General features: G+C 42.1%; 2 protein-coding genes across 2 annotated transcripts in view; both read left to right on the forward strand.

The window, feature by feature from the left end:
- Window positions 1-10,130, forward strand: part of capn1 (calpain 1) — a 65,789-nt gene extending 55,659 nt beyond the window's left edge. Inside the window, exons 20-22 of the mRNA XM_063186448.1 lie at window positions 1,811-1,927; window positions 5,174-5,232; window positions 6,512-10,130. Of these exons, the coding sequence (XP_063042518.1) occupies window positions 1,811-1,927; window positions 5,174-5,232; window positions 6,512-6,538 (203 nt within the window). The 3' untranslated portion in view covers window positions 6,539-10,130. The remainder of the gene's footprint in view (window positions 1-1,810; window positions 1,928-5,173; window positions 5,233-6,511) is intronic.
- A 1,207-nt stretch (window positions 10,131-11,337) lies between these two features.
- On the forward strand, window positions 11,338-15,654 carry dusp19b (dual specificity phosphatase 19b). Its single transcript, XM_063186450.1, has 4 exons — window positions 11,338-11,708; window positions 11,815-11,861; window positions 14,129-14,281; window positions 14,936-15,654. The coding sequence occupies exons 1-4, from the start codon at window positions 11,486-11,488 to the stop codon at window positions 15,125-15,127; spliced, it is 615 nt and encodes a 204-aa protein (XP_063042520.1). The 5' UTR covers window positions 11,338-11,485; the 3' UTR covers window positions 15,128-15,654.
- Window positions 15,655-19,578: the final 3,924 nt, after the last annotated feature.

Genomic DNA, 19,578 nt, shown 5'->3' on the forward strand with positions numbered 1-19,578 from the left:
AGCTGAATAAGTTGTATTCTCTCCCTGATGCCAGGTCTCCATCAAAGTCAACTATTCTGTTCATCAAAGTCCATAGAAGTACTTGTGCATAAGCCTCTTGTGATGCAGGTTCCTCGCACACTGATTACCATTGAATGTATATTTAGAAAACACACACACTGATTGCTGTTGATTCTTAAAGTTTACCTTTGTTTCAGTTTTTTTCCTTTACCTGACATGAACCTGGAAAAAAACCTTTTACATGTCTGAAACAAAAGAAAACTTCAAGAATGAATGTATCAGTTACAGAAAATTAACGTCCTATATCTGATGGTTGTTGGCTTTTCCTTTTTTTATTCTTTTAGCCAATAAAACAATAGTCATAACACTTCATTCCGAACCCAATGAAGTGTCAAAACATGTTATTGGCTCCAAATAGAGAAAAAAGAAAAAAAAAACATAATTTTAATTATTCAGTCCCCAATACATACAGTATGTTGATATGTGGCCTTGGCTGCAGTCAGATGTTCCAACAGACAGTGATTATAATATAATATATAGAAGAGATGCACCGGATCCTGATTTTTAGGATCCTGCCGGATACCGGATCCACTGCTTAAGATCCTGCCGGATCCGGAACCGGATACCGGATCCTACGAAAGGGTTGAAACACATAGCCTACTCGCACACGTGGACCCTTTTTATCACGTTGGCTCAAACTATTTTGACTGAAAAGCCTCGGCTACCGGATCCTGGATCCTGGAACCGGATCCGGATCCTGTGAAAAACCCTATTATCCTGCCGGATCCGGAACCGGATCCGGATCCGGTGCATCTCTAATATATAGTATAATAATAATGATATAATATAATTATAGAATAATGTAATAATAAATAGCCTATTCTTACATAAATGTTTAGCTGTGACCTCAAGTGCATGCTTGGTGGTTATCCCTTACATAACACCTGCATCATCTTGTGACTATGGTAATTGTACCTAAAGAATGTTTTGGCAATGCATCTTGAAAGACTAATGAGAAAGATCACAATATTTTAATCATCATCAATCTTTCTCCATATTAAGAAAGCACATGCTGTGTCACCATAGCTATGCCTATAGGTTTGACTTGGCAGTGCATCTTGAAATGCATTTGTCTTTCATTTTCCATGCTTGGGAACTGCTTGGACGCGTTTAATGCTTGGAGCGAAACTGAAGACGTATGGGGCAAAATGCATTGTTTACTCCGAGAAATAATTGGTTTGATTCATGACAAGAGTACAGGAAACATTGCACACTGAATAGTGTTTTTTCTCTTCTTCCAACAAACAACACGTTCAACGCTTAAAGCAAATCTGAAGACGCAATGGCCGAAACTCCTTTGCTCCAAGAAATTAAAAAACGTTTTCAGTGATCAATGTGTCCTGCCATACACCTGTAGCCTACCTGTATTACTGAAGGCTTGTGCACAAGGACTTTCATGTATGTTATCATATTTGACAGGTTGTACAACTGGACCTGTAGCCTGAAGATCATAGGTTCAATTGGGGAGCACTAACAGCGTCATTCTTTTTTGTACTGAACTGTTTGATAATTTTATCTTTATAATGTGGGGGATTTTTAAAAGCTAATTTTTTGCAAACCTTTTTCTCCGTATACTGCAGCACGCATTTAGCAGCTGCTGGTACACACTTGTACTTACAGTAGTATACTCTATATGCTAATTGATAGACATTTTGAATTAATTCTTCTTATGTACAGCCTCTTTTCTTTCTATGTGCCTGTATCTTTCTGGCTGTTGATTGGATGCTGGCTCTGTCTGTCATCTATTTAGGCTTCAAGCTGACCAATCACCTATTCCAGCTGATCATCCTGCGCTACACGGAGGAGGACCTGTCCGTTGACTTTGACAACTTTGTCACTTGCTTGGTCCGACTGGAGACCATGTTCAGTGAGTACCACCAAGGACTGAGCTGGAACAAAAACACAGTTCAGGCATTTTCCATTATGTTATGAACACTTCCTGAATCATCTTTCTATTCTATTGTTATTGTTTTTATGTTAGAGTGTGTATGAATGCGTGCGTGTGTGTACGAGTGTATGTTGCCCTTTCTCACACAAACCCTGGACAATTGGCGCCGTGCGGCAGCCTCTAGAGCTGGTGTGTGAATGTGGAAAGTGTGTGTGTGTGTGTGTGTGTGTGTCTGCTTGTGTATGTATGCATGCACCTTCTCACATGAACCCTGGACAACTGACGTCGTGAGGCAGCTGGTGTGTGAATGTGGGCAAGTGTATGTGTGTATGTGTAGGCTATTTTGAAAGCGCTTTGAGTTGTGATATTTTGCTATATAAGTACAGGTTGTATTGTTTTGTATCAGACATTGAGAGAGAACGTTTTAGTAATCTTATATGAACTATTTTGACCACAAACAGCCAAAATGCTTTATTTAGTCTATATGACTATTTCAGATGGGCCTGCTGTAGCGGCATGAGATTTGATACCATTGAGGTTAGGCCAAAATCATCGTTCACCGGGAAAAAGTCCTGTATACGTATAACCGGCGTGACATTGGGGAATAAGTCAAGGCAAGGCCCTGTTGGTGTCGGGAAAGAAGAAGCGAAAGACAAGGACCTGTTGACTAGCGTTGTTCACGTTCAACATGCCGAAGACTTGTGTTGTTGGATGTTCAAATAATAAAGCCAAACATCCGTGGCTGAACCATGGACTGTGTTTATTAAGGCTAGCCGATGGTGCATGTAAGCTCATGAGCCATTCGGTTTGTTGTCCCCCAAAAGGGGCGGGACGGTTCTTTCACGAACAAAGTGCCTGGATGGCCGGTTATACGTATACCGTATACCGGGCAATTATCCAGCCTTTGTACCACCGCTGTACATATGGGAAGCATACTATATATGTTAAATTTAGCTTTGAAAGTTCACCGTTAATGGTCATAATCAAAATGCTTGTTGCCCATCGACAAATGTGTTCTTTTCCATTAACATTTATTACCACCATCAAGTCCAAGTACTTCTATGCAGGATGCTCAGACGTTGAAAATGAGACAGACTCATATTGTTGTCACTAAAGCATTCACTGCACGTCAGGTTTTACAATAGACAGTGATTATAATTGTCAAGAAATTATAGAATAATTTGACATTTTAAATAGCCTATTCTTAAATAAATGTTTAACTGTGACCACAAGTGCACTGCTTGGTTGTTATCCCGTACATATCACCTGCATCATTTTGTGACTACGGTAATTGTACCTTAATAATGTTTGACTTGGCAGTACATCTTGAAATGCATTTTTCATCTTCCATGCTTGTAAACTGCCATTGTGTTGACACCCGCATATACACACCTACAGCAGTATTGTATACAATAGCTGAATAAGCCCTCCAGTAAGGACTCATGACGCGAGCCAAGTACGTGAGTAATGTTTCCAAACAACAGATTTGACTCATGATGAGAGTTCAGGAAACACAGCGCACAGCGCACTGAATACTGTTTCTTTTTTCTTTGAGTGAACAACGCGTTCAGCGCTTGGAGCGAAACTGAAGATGTGCTGGGCAAAACGCAGCATGAAAGTGAAAGCCTGATTGGGAAACTCCAACTACCATTGCCATTGTGACACAGCACCCCACAGCACACAAGGACACTGCACACAACGAAATTGCATTTATGCCTCACCCGTGCAAGGGGGCAGCCCCCAATGGCGCCCCAAGGGAGCAGTGGGTGGGATGGTAGACTACCATGCTCACTGTACCTCAGTCATGGAGGAGGATGGGGAAGAGCACTGGTTAATTACTCCCCTCACCTATCTGGCGGGTCGGGAGTCGAACTGGCAACCTTTGGGCTACAAGTCTGACGCCCTAACCGCTTACCCATGTCTGCCCTTAGCATGTGACAGTGAGATTATACTTCAGTTATGATAAATTGAACATGGTAGGGGTTATGATTCACATGGGAGCCAGAGGTAAGTTTGTAGCGTGAAGGTTGCCGGTTCGATTCCCGACCAACCAGGTTTAAGGCGGGAGTGATTAACCTGTGCTCTCCCCCATCCTCCTCCGTGACTTAGGTCCCCTAAGAATGAGAATGGTACCATCCTACCACACCTTGAGGTTCAATTGGTGCTACTTTTCAAGGGTGAGGCAGCACAAATGCAATTTTGTTGTGTTGCAGTGTGCGCTGTGAAGTGCTGTGTCACGATGACGAGGGGAGTTTCCCAGGTGGACTTTCGCTTCACTTTCAGGATCACTGAGTTACAGTCGTGAGACTAGTTGATTAAAACTTTACAGTCTTTACCAAAGCCCCCAATGAACTGTATCCTGTGGTTGACATGCGACAGAAATCACTTTAGCCTACATTTCCAAACTGTGTCTTTTGACAATGACAACCCTCTAGTTTACATAGCCATTCTCAAAGGGGGGCCCTCATATTTCTTGTGTACATTTACAGTAGTTGCAGCCCTTTGAACGGGGGCCCCAGGGCTTGCTGACTTGTCCACTTGTACAGTGACCTCAGTTGGGGTGCAAATGCACACAAAAACACATACACTAGAAATCCCGAGTCATGCTGTTGTGTTTCCAGGAACATACAGTATACTATACATACACACGTGGGGACCGTAGAAGGGCACATATATACATGAACAGACATACGTACATACACACACACACGCACACGCACGCGCACACACGCACACAAACAGACACACGTGCGTGCACACACACACACACACACACACACACACACACACACACACACACACACACACACAAACACGCACATACACACACACACACACACACACACACACACACACACACACACACACACACACACACACACACACACACACACACACACACACACACACACACACACACACAGGCACCAGAAGTCAAATAATACAGGACCTTTTGATTTCAATCCCCTTCTGCTGAAAACACATATGCACACACACACACACACACACACACACACACACACACACACACACACACACACACACACACACACACACACACACACACACACACACACACTAACCTGCACACGCACACATACTGTATATATCGTACAAGGCAAAGAAGAAGAAAAAACACACTCACTTAGGTACAGTATGTCATCATCATTGTATGGGTATTTACACACTATTTATTTAACACCAACCCCTCCTCTTCCTTTGCAGAAACATTTAACACGATGGACACAGACCGTGATGGAGTTATATCCCTAAACTTCTTCCAGGTGAGTGACACCAAATAGCAAATCTCTCCTTCACCGTGTAGTCTGAAATGCAGATTTATCTAGGGCCGGATTATCCGGTAACACTTTATTTTGGGGATACATCCATTTGCACTAATACATACAATGTTGATGCCTGCATAAGTAACTTGTAAGGTATGTACTAAGCAAATGCTAAGGCCTACTAGGTCTTTACTAAGTTTAAATTGGTAATAAATCCCTTATTGTGCATGAACAAGACATTTGCGAATACATGCCTAACAAATGTTTGATTTTGCTTTGTACATGCCTTACAAGTTACTTATACAGGAACATTGTATGTATTAGTGCTAATAGATGTATCCCTAAAATAACGTTACGGATTATCCATAAGGACCAGTGGCACAGTGAACAGGGGCACCAACCAATTACAACCAGTTAGAGGGCACCACATGGCACAAACTTTACAAATATTGTTCATAAAGGGGGGCGCCTGCGACATGTAGTGCCCAGGGGCACCGCAGTGTCTTAATACGGTCCTGGATTTACCCCTCTGGTATTGTGCGGACGGGCCGCCGTCTGTCTCTCTGTCTGCAAAATTGATTTATTTGCCATTTCTTTTCTTCGCTGGACATATTCATCCACTGTATATCATAGCAACATTACTATACCATAACGGAGAGCCTTAGCTAAAACATTAAGAAAGACACCCCCCCCCCACTCACACACACACACACATACTATACCAGTAAAGCTATGTAAAACAGCAGTCAGATTGTGAGGAATTGAAGCAAAAGTTTTTCAAGGGGTTTCACCAGATGTCGACAGTGTACCGTAATTACAAGGCCTAGTGACTAACAATAGGTATTGCCTAATCTTGTAGATGATCTTTCCAGAGAACAGTACACTCCTAAGACCGGAACATGGTGTCGTAATCGCACAGTGTTTCTCAACTATACATTGGCATTTCTGTAGTGTTTTGTTTTCATGCCATCTTTAGAGATGAACATGGTGTTCAGCTGTAAAAATGTCCATCAGATCAGTTCCTGGGGTTTGGATTTCTCTCTTTTTGTTTTTAAAAGTGTCTTGCGTTCTGTTCTTTTTCTCTTTCCCCATTCCACCCCATTTCCTACCATTTCTCTCTCTCTCTCTCTCTCCCCCTCTCTCTCTCTCTCTCTCTCTCTCCCTCTCTCTCTCTCTCCCCCCTCTCCCTCTCTCTCCCTCTCTCTCTCTCTCCCTCTCTCTCTCTCTCTCTCTCTCTCTCTCTCTCTCTCTCTCTCTCTCTCTCTCTCCCCCTCCATAGTGGATCTCTCTCACCATGTTCGCCTAGACAGAGACTGCACTGCAGTGCCGTGGGAATCCAGTGCCATCCAGAGTGATCTACAGTGGCCAACAGAGGGATCCAGGGCCCTGATCCAACCAACCCCACCCCACATACCCATACCCACCATCAACGCAACCCCATCTCCCTTACTGTCAGAGCAGACCGCACGCGGCAAAAGCGGCAGAAGTGATTTAATAGCTTGTATTGAAAAGCCAGCGTGATAGGTGTCAAAGATGTCAAAAGACAAATTGAACTTCAGTTAACAATATATAATGAGCTATGATGTGCTTCAGCAGCAGCCAACAGAATGTCTCTACGTTTTCTAAGCATGAGATTTGGTTGGTTGCTGCCCCTCCCCGAACGAAAGGGTGAATGTTCCGCGTTTGGACTCTTCAGTTCAGCGGGCTTCTTCAACTTCTTAGACGCTTTTGCTGCCTGCTGCGTGCACCCCCTCCCATTGTACCAGAGGTGCCTTCTTGTCTCACCGCCTACAAGTCAGTGGTGGTGGGATCTTAGGTGCCAGACTGTTTTAATGTTTTGTTTTTTTACACCCCACTACCCCACATCTACTTAATCCTACCTATCCAAAAGCGGTCTCATGTTTACAAATGTGGCCAAAATAGTGGGCTGCCTCCCAATCCATTCCTCTGGTTGTTTCCTCCGCGGCCTTCTGACAAAGGGGTCATCCATGACATATGATACGTTTTTATTCAATATCTCGCAGAAAAAAAAATCAGTTCAGACACATAAGGGAAGGATACAAAAACATTACACGTGTTCTATTTAGTTTTTATATGGCTCAAGGATGGAGGAAACAACTGGATAAGTGACTCTGTGTCCATTCGATTAATCCAAACTCCCCTCCTGGAGTTGTGCTTGTGGCCTTGTGCTTCGCTGACGCCCTGCTTCCGAAGTTTCCCCGCTGTCAGCCCAGGCACATCAACTTTTGTGGGACTTCCCCCCCATTCAACGCCCCCATTGCAAATGAGAGAATGTAGCCTGATTACCATCGATGTTCAAATCTCTTCGAGACAAGTTGCAACGCTGAAAGTGTTGTGTCACTAGGAGGGCAAAGCCTGGCTAGAGAGAATGACCTATAAATTGCATTTTTATGAGATATTGAATTAAACTTCCATCGTCAATGACGTCTTGCCACATCATCACGAGGCCACAAGCACAAGGGAGTATGGGAGTTTGGATAACGGAATGTACAATATGGGTATTTCTCAAAACTCTAGTGCGCGCACTTCCAAGTGTATCAGCCTAATTAGTCACGTCCAGTGAATGGATACTCTTTGGTGAACTATGCGGAGTATCCAATCGCTGGACGTGACAAATGAAGAGTATCCAATCACTGGGCGTGACTAATTAGGCTGATACACTTGGAAGTGCTGAGAGTTCTGAGAAAAGCCATTTGTGCCAAGTAGTAGTCTGCTTTCTACTGCAGTCATTGTCCCTTGGCCTGGAAGAACTTAAGAAGTGCCACAGTGCAGACCATAGATGTGCTATGAAAGGAGCAACCATGTTGATCCAGGACGACTAATTACTTGGTGATATCAGATCCGACATGGAAACTGCCAAGTCATAGATAGATGTGTAGCATGCTGCCATGAGCATAAGACAGTGAATGGTGGCCAACTTCATTAGGAAATAATGCAATTTAGTGATACAATGATCTTGATGAGATGAAGTCAGATGATGTTGTCCAGTATTCCCATGTATTGGATGTGGATTGTATTGCCTGTGTGTTGATGCCTGGGGAATCGTTTTAAACTTGTTTTACTCTATTGTGTTGTCTTTTTAACAAAAGCGTAGTTTTTTGGGGGAAAGTGCAAAATGTATAATTTTATACAGCAGTGCATGTGCCAAACGTGGATGCATGGATATGCTGAACTCATAGACATAGTATAGTACATTTTGTAATCATTATGCTGAACTGGGGTGTGTCTCAGTAGTCATGACAGTGTCATTACTAGCTGAACAGGTTAGCAACTTGTTTGGTTGCAATGCAATCTCCCATTGGCAACCTACTGGGTTGCTAGTACGCACCCCTGCTTGGTGAGGGGGCCTGCCACGGATCTGTATAGGAAGACTCTATGCAGGTCTGTGGGGGCTGCCCTCGCCTGTGCTGCCCTGAGACTGCCTGTTTAAAAATGTCTGTTTACATCTCAGCATGGAGTTTATTTTTCATGGCTATAACTTAAGGATGCACTTGCCTAAGTCATGTAGCCATCTTTTGAGCTGCACCGTAGGGGAGGAAGGTTCACATAAAATGCTCATTTCATTGAGTGTGGCTTAAAGTCTGAAACCAAATATCGTGGTATGGGCCCAGTAGTTCATGTCTATGTGTGAGATCTACATGGGGGGTCTGTTCAGTTCCGGGCTGAATGTGGGTGCATGCATGTTTTTAATGCTTGACTGACGCTTACTGTGTATGCCTCTTGGTCCTCAAGACGGAGTGAGGGTGATTTGTGACCCGTGCCATCTCATATTATTTTGGATACAGGAATTTGGGTGGTCATGACTGTACTGAGTGGTGAACCTTCACTGTCAGAATCAGTCAATGAATTGAATTGGCAGTACATGTCAATTGATACATACAGTCAGGGGCGGAGATATAGGGAGGGCGAGCAGGGCACTTGCCCCTGGGCCCAGGGCCGTCCCGTATTGGTGGTGGGGGCCCTATTGTGAGCTTGGCAAGCTGTATAGGGGGCCCTATAAGTGTCTTGCCCTGGGGCCCTGTGTGCAATTGTTCCGCCACTGCACACAGTATATCACAAACAGGTGCATTGTTGAAGCGAAATCATTCAAACAAACGCACACGCTCTCGTTTTCTGGCGACATGAACCTTGACCACCCACACTCGGTGGTCAAGACTCGTGAGTACAGTACATGGGGCTGTCTCAAAATTGCTTTGCAGTGGTTTCCTCAGGCCTCCTGCTCTCAATATGATTATTAGTTTTTACTTTTGTATTGCCCCAGAAAAGTCTCTGTGAGCTGCTTGCCAGTACCAATGAGAAACCTCATCGTTTCCTCTATGAGAGGAGGGCAAGGACTGAGGGAATGAGGCCATAGGAAACAAATGGAGGAACTTATTGAAACAAACCCCATAAATAACTATACAGAATATCATCATAGCACCGCTTTTGGGAGCAAGATTACAGATTCCTTGTTCACTCACACACATACAGTGCAAACAGCATATTGTTACACCACATTGCATGTCAAGTTTCCTATTTGTAATGTTTAATCAGTTTAACAATGTATGCATTATGCCATGTTTACTTCAGCCGACGGTGTATGGGGATTAATTGTGTGGTGCCAAAAGTAAAAAAAAAAAAAAAAAACAAGGGACATGACAAAGGAGAAGATTATTTTTTATCGTTTTTATGTCTTGTAAAAGAACAGCATCCAAATAAACGTGTTTTTAAACAACATGCTTGTATCTGAAAAAATCATTGTTGTAAAATTGTGAAACTTTGCTTTGTCTGACATGTTGCAGCTTCTATAATTGCCAAATTGTTTTTATGTTGCTTTTTGCTTTATATTCGTTCAGCTTACTTTGCCAACATTGTTGAATAAATGCATTTTTAAATTCTGATGATCATGGCTTCAGTCTGTAAATTACACACACACACACACACACACACACACACACACACACACACACACACACACACACACACACACACACACACACACACACACACACACACACACACAGGGGCGGAACTATGCTGCCGTGCAATTTCAGAACGCAGTATCTCGAAAATGGTCGAAATTGAGTTTTTTGTATTAAGAAGTTACGTCGTACAAGCCAAAAACATAGTATATCATGTGAGATACTGCACTTATCCATTGAAATTGTGGTTTGGGTGTAGACAGCAATACCACAACAGACCACAGTATCTTCATTTTTCAGCTAAAAAGTCATTTTTTTTCTTTGTGTGCATAAATATCCACCATAAACAAGTATCATATGAAAGTGTCATCACCACTTTGCCTTCAACTCAGTTGCCCAGCCAAAAAGGAAACTTTAAAGCCTTTTTTCTCAGTTTACCAGTACGGAGAGATACTGCGTTCTGAAATTGTAGGGCAATAGGAGGAGCGAGCAGGACATTTACCCCTGGGCCCAGGACCTCCCGTATTGGAGGTAGGGGCCCTATTACGACTTTGACAGGCCGTATGGGGGCCCTATCAGTGTTTTGCCGTGGGGCCCTGTGTACAGTTGTTGCGCGCACACACACACGCACACACACACACACACATTATTTTTGAAGTAATAAATTACGTTAGCCTATATCTGAGTTAAACTGCATGGGTCTCGCTGTCAAATCTTTAGGCTTATCTGAGATTTAATTTATGACTTCACAGTAGGCTACACTTAGCTGACATTTCTAACTAGGCTTTACAGGGTATCAGTTGCAGTCCCCTGGAGTAATGTGGGGTTATTCCTCAAAGGCACTTTAGTCATGGAGGGTATGGCATTTGAACCTGCAATCTACCAAGCCATTTCCAAGACAGATTCCTTAACCATTAAGCCATGACCCATATAATAATAATAATAATAATAATAATAATAATAATAATAATAATATTAGGCCCATTACCTATTATTATTATTATTATTATTATAGTTTAGATATGCAAATGCAATATTATTAACCTATGTTATATTTCACCCGCTACAAACCATTATTAGGCCAATATTATTGTGTGTGGCTTTTTGTGCAATATGCATAGCCTATGTGGAGGGCTTTTATTTTACTTCTCTCGAGCCAGCACTCAAGAAACCGGAAGTTGAACTCCAGTCGTGAGCTCTGGCTGTAAACATTCATTCAAGTCTCTCGCATGGGTCTGTTATTGTCATTTTAAATGAAAAGGGGAATAAATAACTGTGTGGTCTTCATCAGGTGAAATTCCGCTGTATGTTGATTACGGTGATGCAACAAGATGAATTCCCTCGCCAGTGAAATTCAGGGATTTTCTAAATCGCATCTGAAGAAACAGTCCACGCGTGTGACAACTGTCACAGGAGAACAATTTATAGAAACACGAAGTGGCGATGAAGTCCAAGTTACAGAATGTTCAACGGAAGGCAGCAGCTCTTGCGGATTTGTCAAAGACTTGAGTCTGGACCTACACGTTGGCGTCATCAAGCCATTTCTTCTACTTTGTAAGATTCACATTTCAGTAGTAACAGTGTAACTATGTGCAGCTTGTTACTGTATAGTATTTGTTTGGCTACTTTTGAAACATTGTAACATTTTGTTTCCCCTCAGCATCCCAGGATGTTGCCCAAGATATTGGCACGCTGACGAAACACAAGGTGATTCACGTCGCTAGTCCCACTCCCCCTGGATTTGTTTTGGAAAATTAAGGACGTTCGGCACATATTGGTGGTATTGCTCCAGCAGCCTCACCAGCAAACAAAAGACTGCTATCATGAACTGTCAATATAGGCCTAGCCAGTACCTATCAGACTGGCTTTAGACATTTTGACTTGCTAGATTATCATTGCAAAACCAGGAACATCTGTGATGTTCACATCCAACCCAGACACATGGCCTTCTGAGGTTTGAAGTGGCAGAGCTTTTGCTTTCCCTCAAACTACCCAGCTGCATAAGCAACAATGCAACAAATGAGCAACACTGATTTAATTTTAACCGACAGCAAGTAGAACAGTATATTGGGTGGTTGACGTTTAAGGGCGTAACGCCAAAAAAAAAAAAAAAATCAAATTCCTGAAAAAATGATGGGAAAATAAATAAATAAATAAATAAAACTCTTAGTGGTCCGTGGAATTTCGCCTAATTTTTTGCCATTTTTGGGAAAATGTGCCCTGCGGTGTGACATCCTTGGTGTGACATTTCTGTAAGATACAATAAAATTATTAATATTCTGCACAAACATATCCCCCATGCTCTTTGTACTAATTGTTCCTTTAACCCCCACCCCACACATACACTACTACCTACCCACACCTCCACCCCCACCCACACACGCCAATACATTGTACAGGCAGTGATTTCACTGCATGGTTTCACTGTATTACTTGTAATAATTGTGTGAATGTGACAAATAAATCTCCTGGTATCCTATATCCTTGCATGATGCATGAAAAACAAGTAAGGATTGAGTAATGCATTGCATAAGCATGTCACACCGCAGGACATGAAGTCACACCACAAGAAATTCACTGCATTGTGGCCATTTTAATCCTTTTGTATACATGACTGACCTCTTAGCTCATGCTAACTAGATAATGATATTGTGTTTAATCTTAATAATTGTTTTCATTCATACATTTTTTTCCTTCTATCAGAGCAGTCACACCGCAGGACACCATAAAATGAACCTAAGCATTGCGTGACAGAAACATTGCAATATGTAGACATAATACGAGGCTAATAGTCACCTTAAACTTCCACACCACTCTCCAATAACTGAGGTAAGCTTACTGACTGGTTAGGAGCCTGTCTTTAAGACCCTTGTAGTTGGCCTTGCAGCTGCCCGTCCACAAACCTGACACATACATGTCACCCCGCAGGACGCAATTTCTGTTACTAAATTGAACTTGTAGTTAATATTACTGTATTGAGTTTTTTCACATTCATATATTTTAATATAAGGTTAATATTTATGCAATCATGCCAAATGCTTCATAAATTATTCAAAATGTTGTTGGTTAATTAATATAGATATTATATTCCAGGTTTCATTAATGTTACAGTCACTCCGCAGGACATTTGACATATAAACCTTCACATCAGGGCTTGACACTGGCACCTGCCAACCGGCCAAATGCTGGTAAAACTTGGCTGTGGCTAGTAATACTTTCAGTGTCACTAGCCAATTTGGCTGGCAGCTTATTCCTTGGTATGACATATGTATCATAGTAGCCTATATTATGTTGTTTGCCCCTTCAATTGTTTGTATTTAAGCTCAAGAAAAAGCTCAGTTACTCAGTTTCTATTTGCTTGGTATACTTCCATGTTGAAAGCTATACACTCTTCTTGCTTTAGCACCTCATCTTCTGAGGTTAGATGTACACTATCATGATAAAGAAAAAAAACAATATAAAATATTTGGCTAGTAGAATATCTGAATGGCTAGTGACTCGGGAAAACCACTAGCCACAGTGGCCTGTGGGTGAAAAAGTTAATGTCAAGCCCTGATGCACATACTGTAAATCTTAACAGAAATGTTTCTTCTCATCTAAGACTAATATGAAACATAATGTACCACATCTTCTTTCATTTACATTTGTTTTGTAAGAGGAAAAATAACAGTTTTGTAGGTTTTTAACCAATGTTACGTAAAAACAAGGCGTCACGTCAACCACCCATTGATTTGTCTGTGACTCAATACAACACATTACAATTTTACTAAGCACAGGTTTGGCTTTCAAATCATAGCAATGCCAGTGCATGTTACTTTTCACTACAAGCAATAACCATGGTTGGCATGACACCTTTCAACTGTACAGTATATAAAAGCTATATACGCAGTTGAACAATGCCATGCCAACCATGACTATTGCTTGATGTATTGCATAATTATTACTCAGGATGACTTCTGCAACCTTTTCCTCAGGTGACACATGTACTGAATGTGGCGTATGGAGTGGAGAACGCATTTCCCGACCTGTTGAGCTACAAGACGGTCACCGTGCTAGATGTTCCAGAGACTGACATCACTTCCTACTTCCCAGAATGCTTTGCCTTCATTGATCAAGTCAGAGACGAGGTAGAGTTTGTGGTTGAAATCATTTGGCTGTAACGGTAGGGCACTGGGCTGCTACGACGCCAACCCGGGTTCGAGTTGACTCTGGCCCGGGTCCTTTGCCGAACCGTCCCCATCTCTCTCTCTCTCTCCCCACTCGTTTCCTGTCTCCCTATCCTATCATTATATAAATCAACTAATGACAGACCAAAAATATATTTTAAAAAAGAAATAATTTGGCGTGGTCGTACCGTACTTGGTTATTGCGGTGAATGGCTGCACCCGCATGTTGTCATACATATACACAAGAGGTCTTCTGTCCCCTGCAATGTGTTTGGCTTTGTTTTATGATACATTGGATGTGTATTTCTTAACATACCTGTATGTATGACTTTGTATGCTGTCATGGGTGGGTAACCTGGATTCATTCTTTGCACTTCAGTGCCACATATTACAAATGACTTGGTTTCATCTGAACAATTAACAATTTAAACAGGTGGTTGACTATTTAAGAGCTAATTATGGCAATCATCTAGTTTAATCGGATGGGTAAAACCACGTAAATGGCAATGGATTTAAACTAATGAACCCAGGGTGCCCATCACTGAGTGTGCGTGTGCGTGTGTGCGTGCGTGCGTGCGTCTGTGTGTGTGTGTGCGTGTGTGTGTGTCTTGACAGGGAGATGTGGTGCTGGTCCACTGCAATGCAGGAGTGTCCCGCTCGGCCTCCGTGGCAGTAGGCTACCTGATGTCTCGGGACGCTCTCACTTTCCAAGAGGCTTTCGACGCCGTGAAGGCCGCCAGGCCCTCCACCTGCCCCAACCCTGGCTTCCTCCAACAGCTGAAGAACTATAGGCCTACTCCTCCCTGATGCCTCTCTACCCCCTTCCCCACCACAACATGCTGCGCAGGTTGGCATGTGTGTGTGTCATGTGTCCGTGAAGGCTGCCAGCCAGGTCCTCCGCCTGCCCCAACCCTGGCCTCCTCCAACAGCTGATGAACTATACTCTTGTGATGTCCTCCCATAACCCCTCCATGACACCCATGCATATTTTCCTGTCAAAAATTCTGCATTCACTGCCTAACGCTACAGTAATACTGAAGTGATACTACTACATTGATATAGGTTTTGTATAATGCACTTCAACACCATTTTATCATAAGGGTGAATCAATGCAATGCAAAGGGTCTGGCTTTCCTGCACTGAGAAACATTTGCTTCCTGGAGGTTCAAACCCTTAACATTGTCCTTTGTTTTTGATTCAATTCATCGCCACAATGGTTGCCAAGCAACAGTGCCATGAAAAGGTGCGAACCACATGAGGGTCGTCGGTGCTATTGATTGTGTTTACTGAATGTGTAATAAACAGGCAAAGTGAAAGCATTACTTTGTGGGGACATTTGTATGAAATGTGTCGTGCAATGTAATGAAGCAAGCTTTGAAAAGTAATAGTTGTCAGCTTTAAGGTGATAAGAATGCAAGATCACCTCACCTGTCATGTTTTGCAGTATTTACACATTTTTACACTAATCTTCAGTAATCTAGGGTTTCACTATCAGCATACAGTATGTCTGAGGCATTCACACATCTTTAACAAGCTTGAAATAGCTCTTTACACAACTTTTTTTTTACGATGCACAGTACTTGTGTAAAGGTAGTACACATATGTACAGTAGTTCATTCCTTCAAATGCCGCTGATGTCAAACACAAGCAGGTAATTGGAGTGCTTCTGGGTCTTCACCTTTTTTCCTTAGTGCTCATCAGTGTAGGGGCTCTCAAACTTGGTCCAGGAAGACAGATGCTGAGGCACTCAAGGTTGCAATTTTTTTACTTTTTTATTTGGCTACAATGCCTACGCGTTTCGGCCCTTATGGCCTTCTTCAGGGCGTATCCTTTTCAAGGTTGCAATTTTTTTACTTTTTTATTTGGCTACAATGCCTACGCGTTTCGGCCCTTATGGCCTTCTTCAGGGCGTATCAAGAGCAGGTCACATGTATGCCACTTTTTAAAACAATCAGGTTGGTCACATGACACGAGTCACATGATTAGCAGGTCACATGATTAGCAGATCACATGAGAGAATACAACAACAAGAAACTTGGGGCACCATAAGTAAGTAAAATACATTAGATTTGTTAGGTTAAGTAAACCCCAGCTTCACAGTAACAAATAATACACATATAATCATAATGATCTTTTATAATAGTTAGTAGTTCTGGAGCAGTAGGAAGAGGCATATTTTTGTTAAATCATAAACATATATATAAATATCAATCACATCTCAGAGGAAAGGGGAGAAGTCCAGTTCAAGGTTAAGTCCTGGATATGTTGTTGCCTTTAGGGTATATATCCAAAAGGATTCCCGCTGTAGCAGTTTTTTCAACCTGTCCCCCCCTCTGATTGTTTTTTTGATGTGTTCTATGCCTGAGATCCTTAATGTGTCACAGCTACCATGTCCAACATCTTTGTAGTGCACGGCCATGGGATAATTGGGATTAGCGGTTCTGATGGCATATTTATGTTCTGCCAACCTTGTTTTCAGTTTCCGCTTTGTTCTTCCTATATAGAAGCATCCACATGGACATTCAAGTCTGTAAACAACGAAAGTAGTGTTGCAGTTCATAAAGTTGCGTATTGTATATTCCTGGCCTGACTTAACATCCGCTGATGTCAAACCAGTATAATGAACTTACCCAACCACTTTTCAACTCTACCCTGCTCAACACATTGTGCCATCTTGCCATAAATTGTGCATCTAGCTATTGTTTTTGTAATATCTTGCAATTCAAAATAGGCATGGGATATCGGTATTGGTGCATCGGTATCAGGTTCAGATATCAACATAATTCAGAGATCGTATCGGGTCAGAATTTCCCCAAAGTTACCGATACTGACATTGAGCCAGGTGTAATGATCATTTGAAATCATAACACTTTCATATTAGTTTTCAGGTAGGGATTGTTGCTTTTTTACTTGTCACTTTTTACTTATTAATTGGTTTCCTGTGCTTCTGACTTCCTTGTTTGAACAAATAGTCTACTTGGGCCTACCTCAAGTTGAAACCCATACATATATGTGGTTTTGGTCTCGGTTTGGAGTAGTATCGGTATCAGCAGATATCCAAATTTAGATATTGGAATCAGATCAGAAGCGAACAAATGTGTAAGGGTGCATCTCTAATTCAAAACCATTTTGCAATTTCACAACCACTAAAAGGCCTTTAAGTTTGGGAGTAAATTGTTCCTGTTGTTCCTGTGTCATGTTGTGGCGTTCTTAGACAGGAGAGATGTTAAAACAGTGTTAGGTCACAGGTTATAGTTATCTCGACCTTAGGGGTGAAGTGCAGGTCATCACATGGTAAGACATGCCACAGCCCACCAACAGGGACTGGGCCCGGGACAAAATCACATGCACAGAATCTGGCTCTCCTGAACTAAGTAACCCTTCACAGTCACAAAAAGACAGAAGGAAAAACACACAACGGCTCTGAAGGCGTGTTGCACGGTGCCAATTGTCCAGGGTCCAGTGAGAAAGTGTGTGCGCACACACTCATTTATGCATTTCTGTGGCGGTCTCTAAAAGGACAGAAGGTTGCAGAGTGTCATAGGTTATCATGACCCTGGGGAGTGAAAGGTGAAGTTCAGGGCGCCGCATGATAAGACCATGTCAGATACATGCGACTAAACACACACACACACACACACACTCACTTACACACAGAAACCACCTGAGTCATGCATGTACATTGTACACGCATACACATACACATGTGCCCTGTATGGTACAAACATACACTGTACATGTAGCAAGAGACAAACACAAGCATGCATGTGCATATGCACTTAAACACGTAAACAACTGCTTATCTGCTCCTAACTACATGAATGTAAGATGAATTCACAGAATTCTATGACCCTCATGGAATTTAGGTAAAATCTGTGAAGCTGCCACATATTTTGTGTTCGAAGGGGCCTTGTTCATTTCACGGAATTCTGCAAGACCAGTTTGATGATCTAGGGTGAATTAGATAATCTAGAGTGGATATTATTAACAATATTATTGATTAGCTTGATAGAAATCTGTAGACTTTGCAAGAATATCGTTGTGGTTGTTCTATTGTCATTACTATTCAGTTGTTATATAACCCAATAACAGCAAAAAGCAAAAAAGCATGTTATATAACACTGGACACCCTCTTGGTGACACCAAACCTTTTTTTTTTCATTCTCTGCTGCCAGACATTGACGCTACATTGGTGACCAAATTTGGGTTGGTGCGTGTTTGGTGGCCTTGGCTTGTCATTATGGCAAATAAAACTAGTCATTCAAACTTTAAAGTGATTCAGAGTTGAGGGTCCACCTTATGCAACTGTTCAATCGGCCTGTACTGTTTACAAAAAGATGTACTGTTGATAAAGCAACAAGGTTTGTAGAGTATGGCGTGCTCTTATCCAGGAAGTTTGTGGGTTTATTGGGTTTGGGTGCTCTTCAGACCAATTTATTGTACATCCAGGTTCAACCAGATAACCAGATTAGTCAGATAATTTGTTTTCATTCTTGATCAAGGTCAACAGCTAAATTATATTTCTAGAATCTTTTTAGTGGATCATCAGCTTATAAGAGAGTGAACAGCACTTAACCCAGTTTTGCAAAGATGGAGGAGCAGTGTCTCTCCATAGCTCCCATTGACAGACAGTTACACTTCCAACCTTTAGGACATAGGCCTACAAAGATGAAAATAAATATTTTTCATAGCTTTAGAGGTAGACTTTTCATTTTTTTAAAAGTTGTTTTCTCCAAAAATACATGTTGCCTATTCACAAATGTGATCTTTTTCGTGAGTATTTTCCACCACGTATTCATTATGACAAAAATACACTTTTCATACATAAAAGGGGGATCCTCTCTGTGTTCATTTTTAATTTACAGTCATTTAGCTGCAAACTTGTTTTACTTTGCTGTCAGATCACAAAATACTATTTTATTGCTTGGTAAATATTCATGAAGAGATCCAATTTGAGGGCAGTCATGGGTAAGCGATTAGGGCGTCAGACTTGTTGCCCAAAGGTTACTGGTTCAACTCCCGACCCACCAGTTTGGTGGGGGGAGTAATTACGTAATCAGTGCTCTCCCTCATCCACCTCCATGACTGAGGTACCCTGAGCATGGTACCGTCCTGCCGCACTGCTCCCTTGGGGCGCCATTGGGGGCTGCCCCCTTGCACGAGTGAGGCATAAATGCAATTTCGTTGTGTGCAGTGTGCTGAGAACACTTGTGTGCTGTGGAGTGCTGTGTCACAATGACAGTTGGAGTTTCCCAGTT

This window comes from Engraulis encrasicolus, chromosome 21, assembly GCF_034702125.1.
Source record: "Engraulis encrasicolus isolate BLACKSEA-1 chromosome 21, IST_EnEncr_1.0, whole genome shotgun sequence".
In the NCBI taxonomy this organism is placed as follows: Eukaryota; Metazoa; Chordata; class Actinopteri; order Clupeiformes; family Engraulidae; genus Engraulis; species Engraulis encrasicolus.

Bases quoted from the DNA above. Each gene is read 5' to 3' on its own strand.
- dusp19b (XM_063186450.1), top strand. From the start codon at position 11,486: ATGAATTCCCTCGCCAGTGAAATTCAGGGATTTTCTAAATCGCATCTG. The intron at 11,709-11,814 runs GTAAGATTCACA...GTTTCCCCTCAG, and splicing joins CAAGCCATTTCTTCTACTTT to CATCCCAGGATGTTGCCCAA. The intron at 11,862-14,128 runs GTGATTCACGTC...CCTTTTCCTCAG, and splicing joins GCACGCTGACGAAACACAAG to GTGACACATGTACTGAATGT.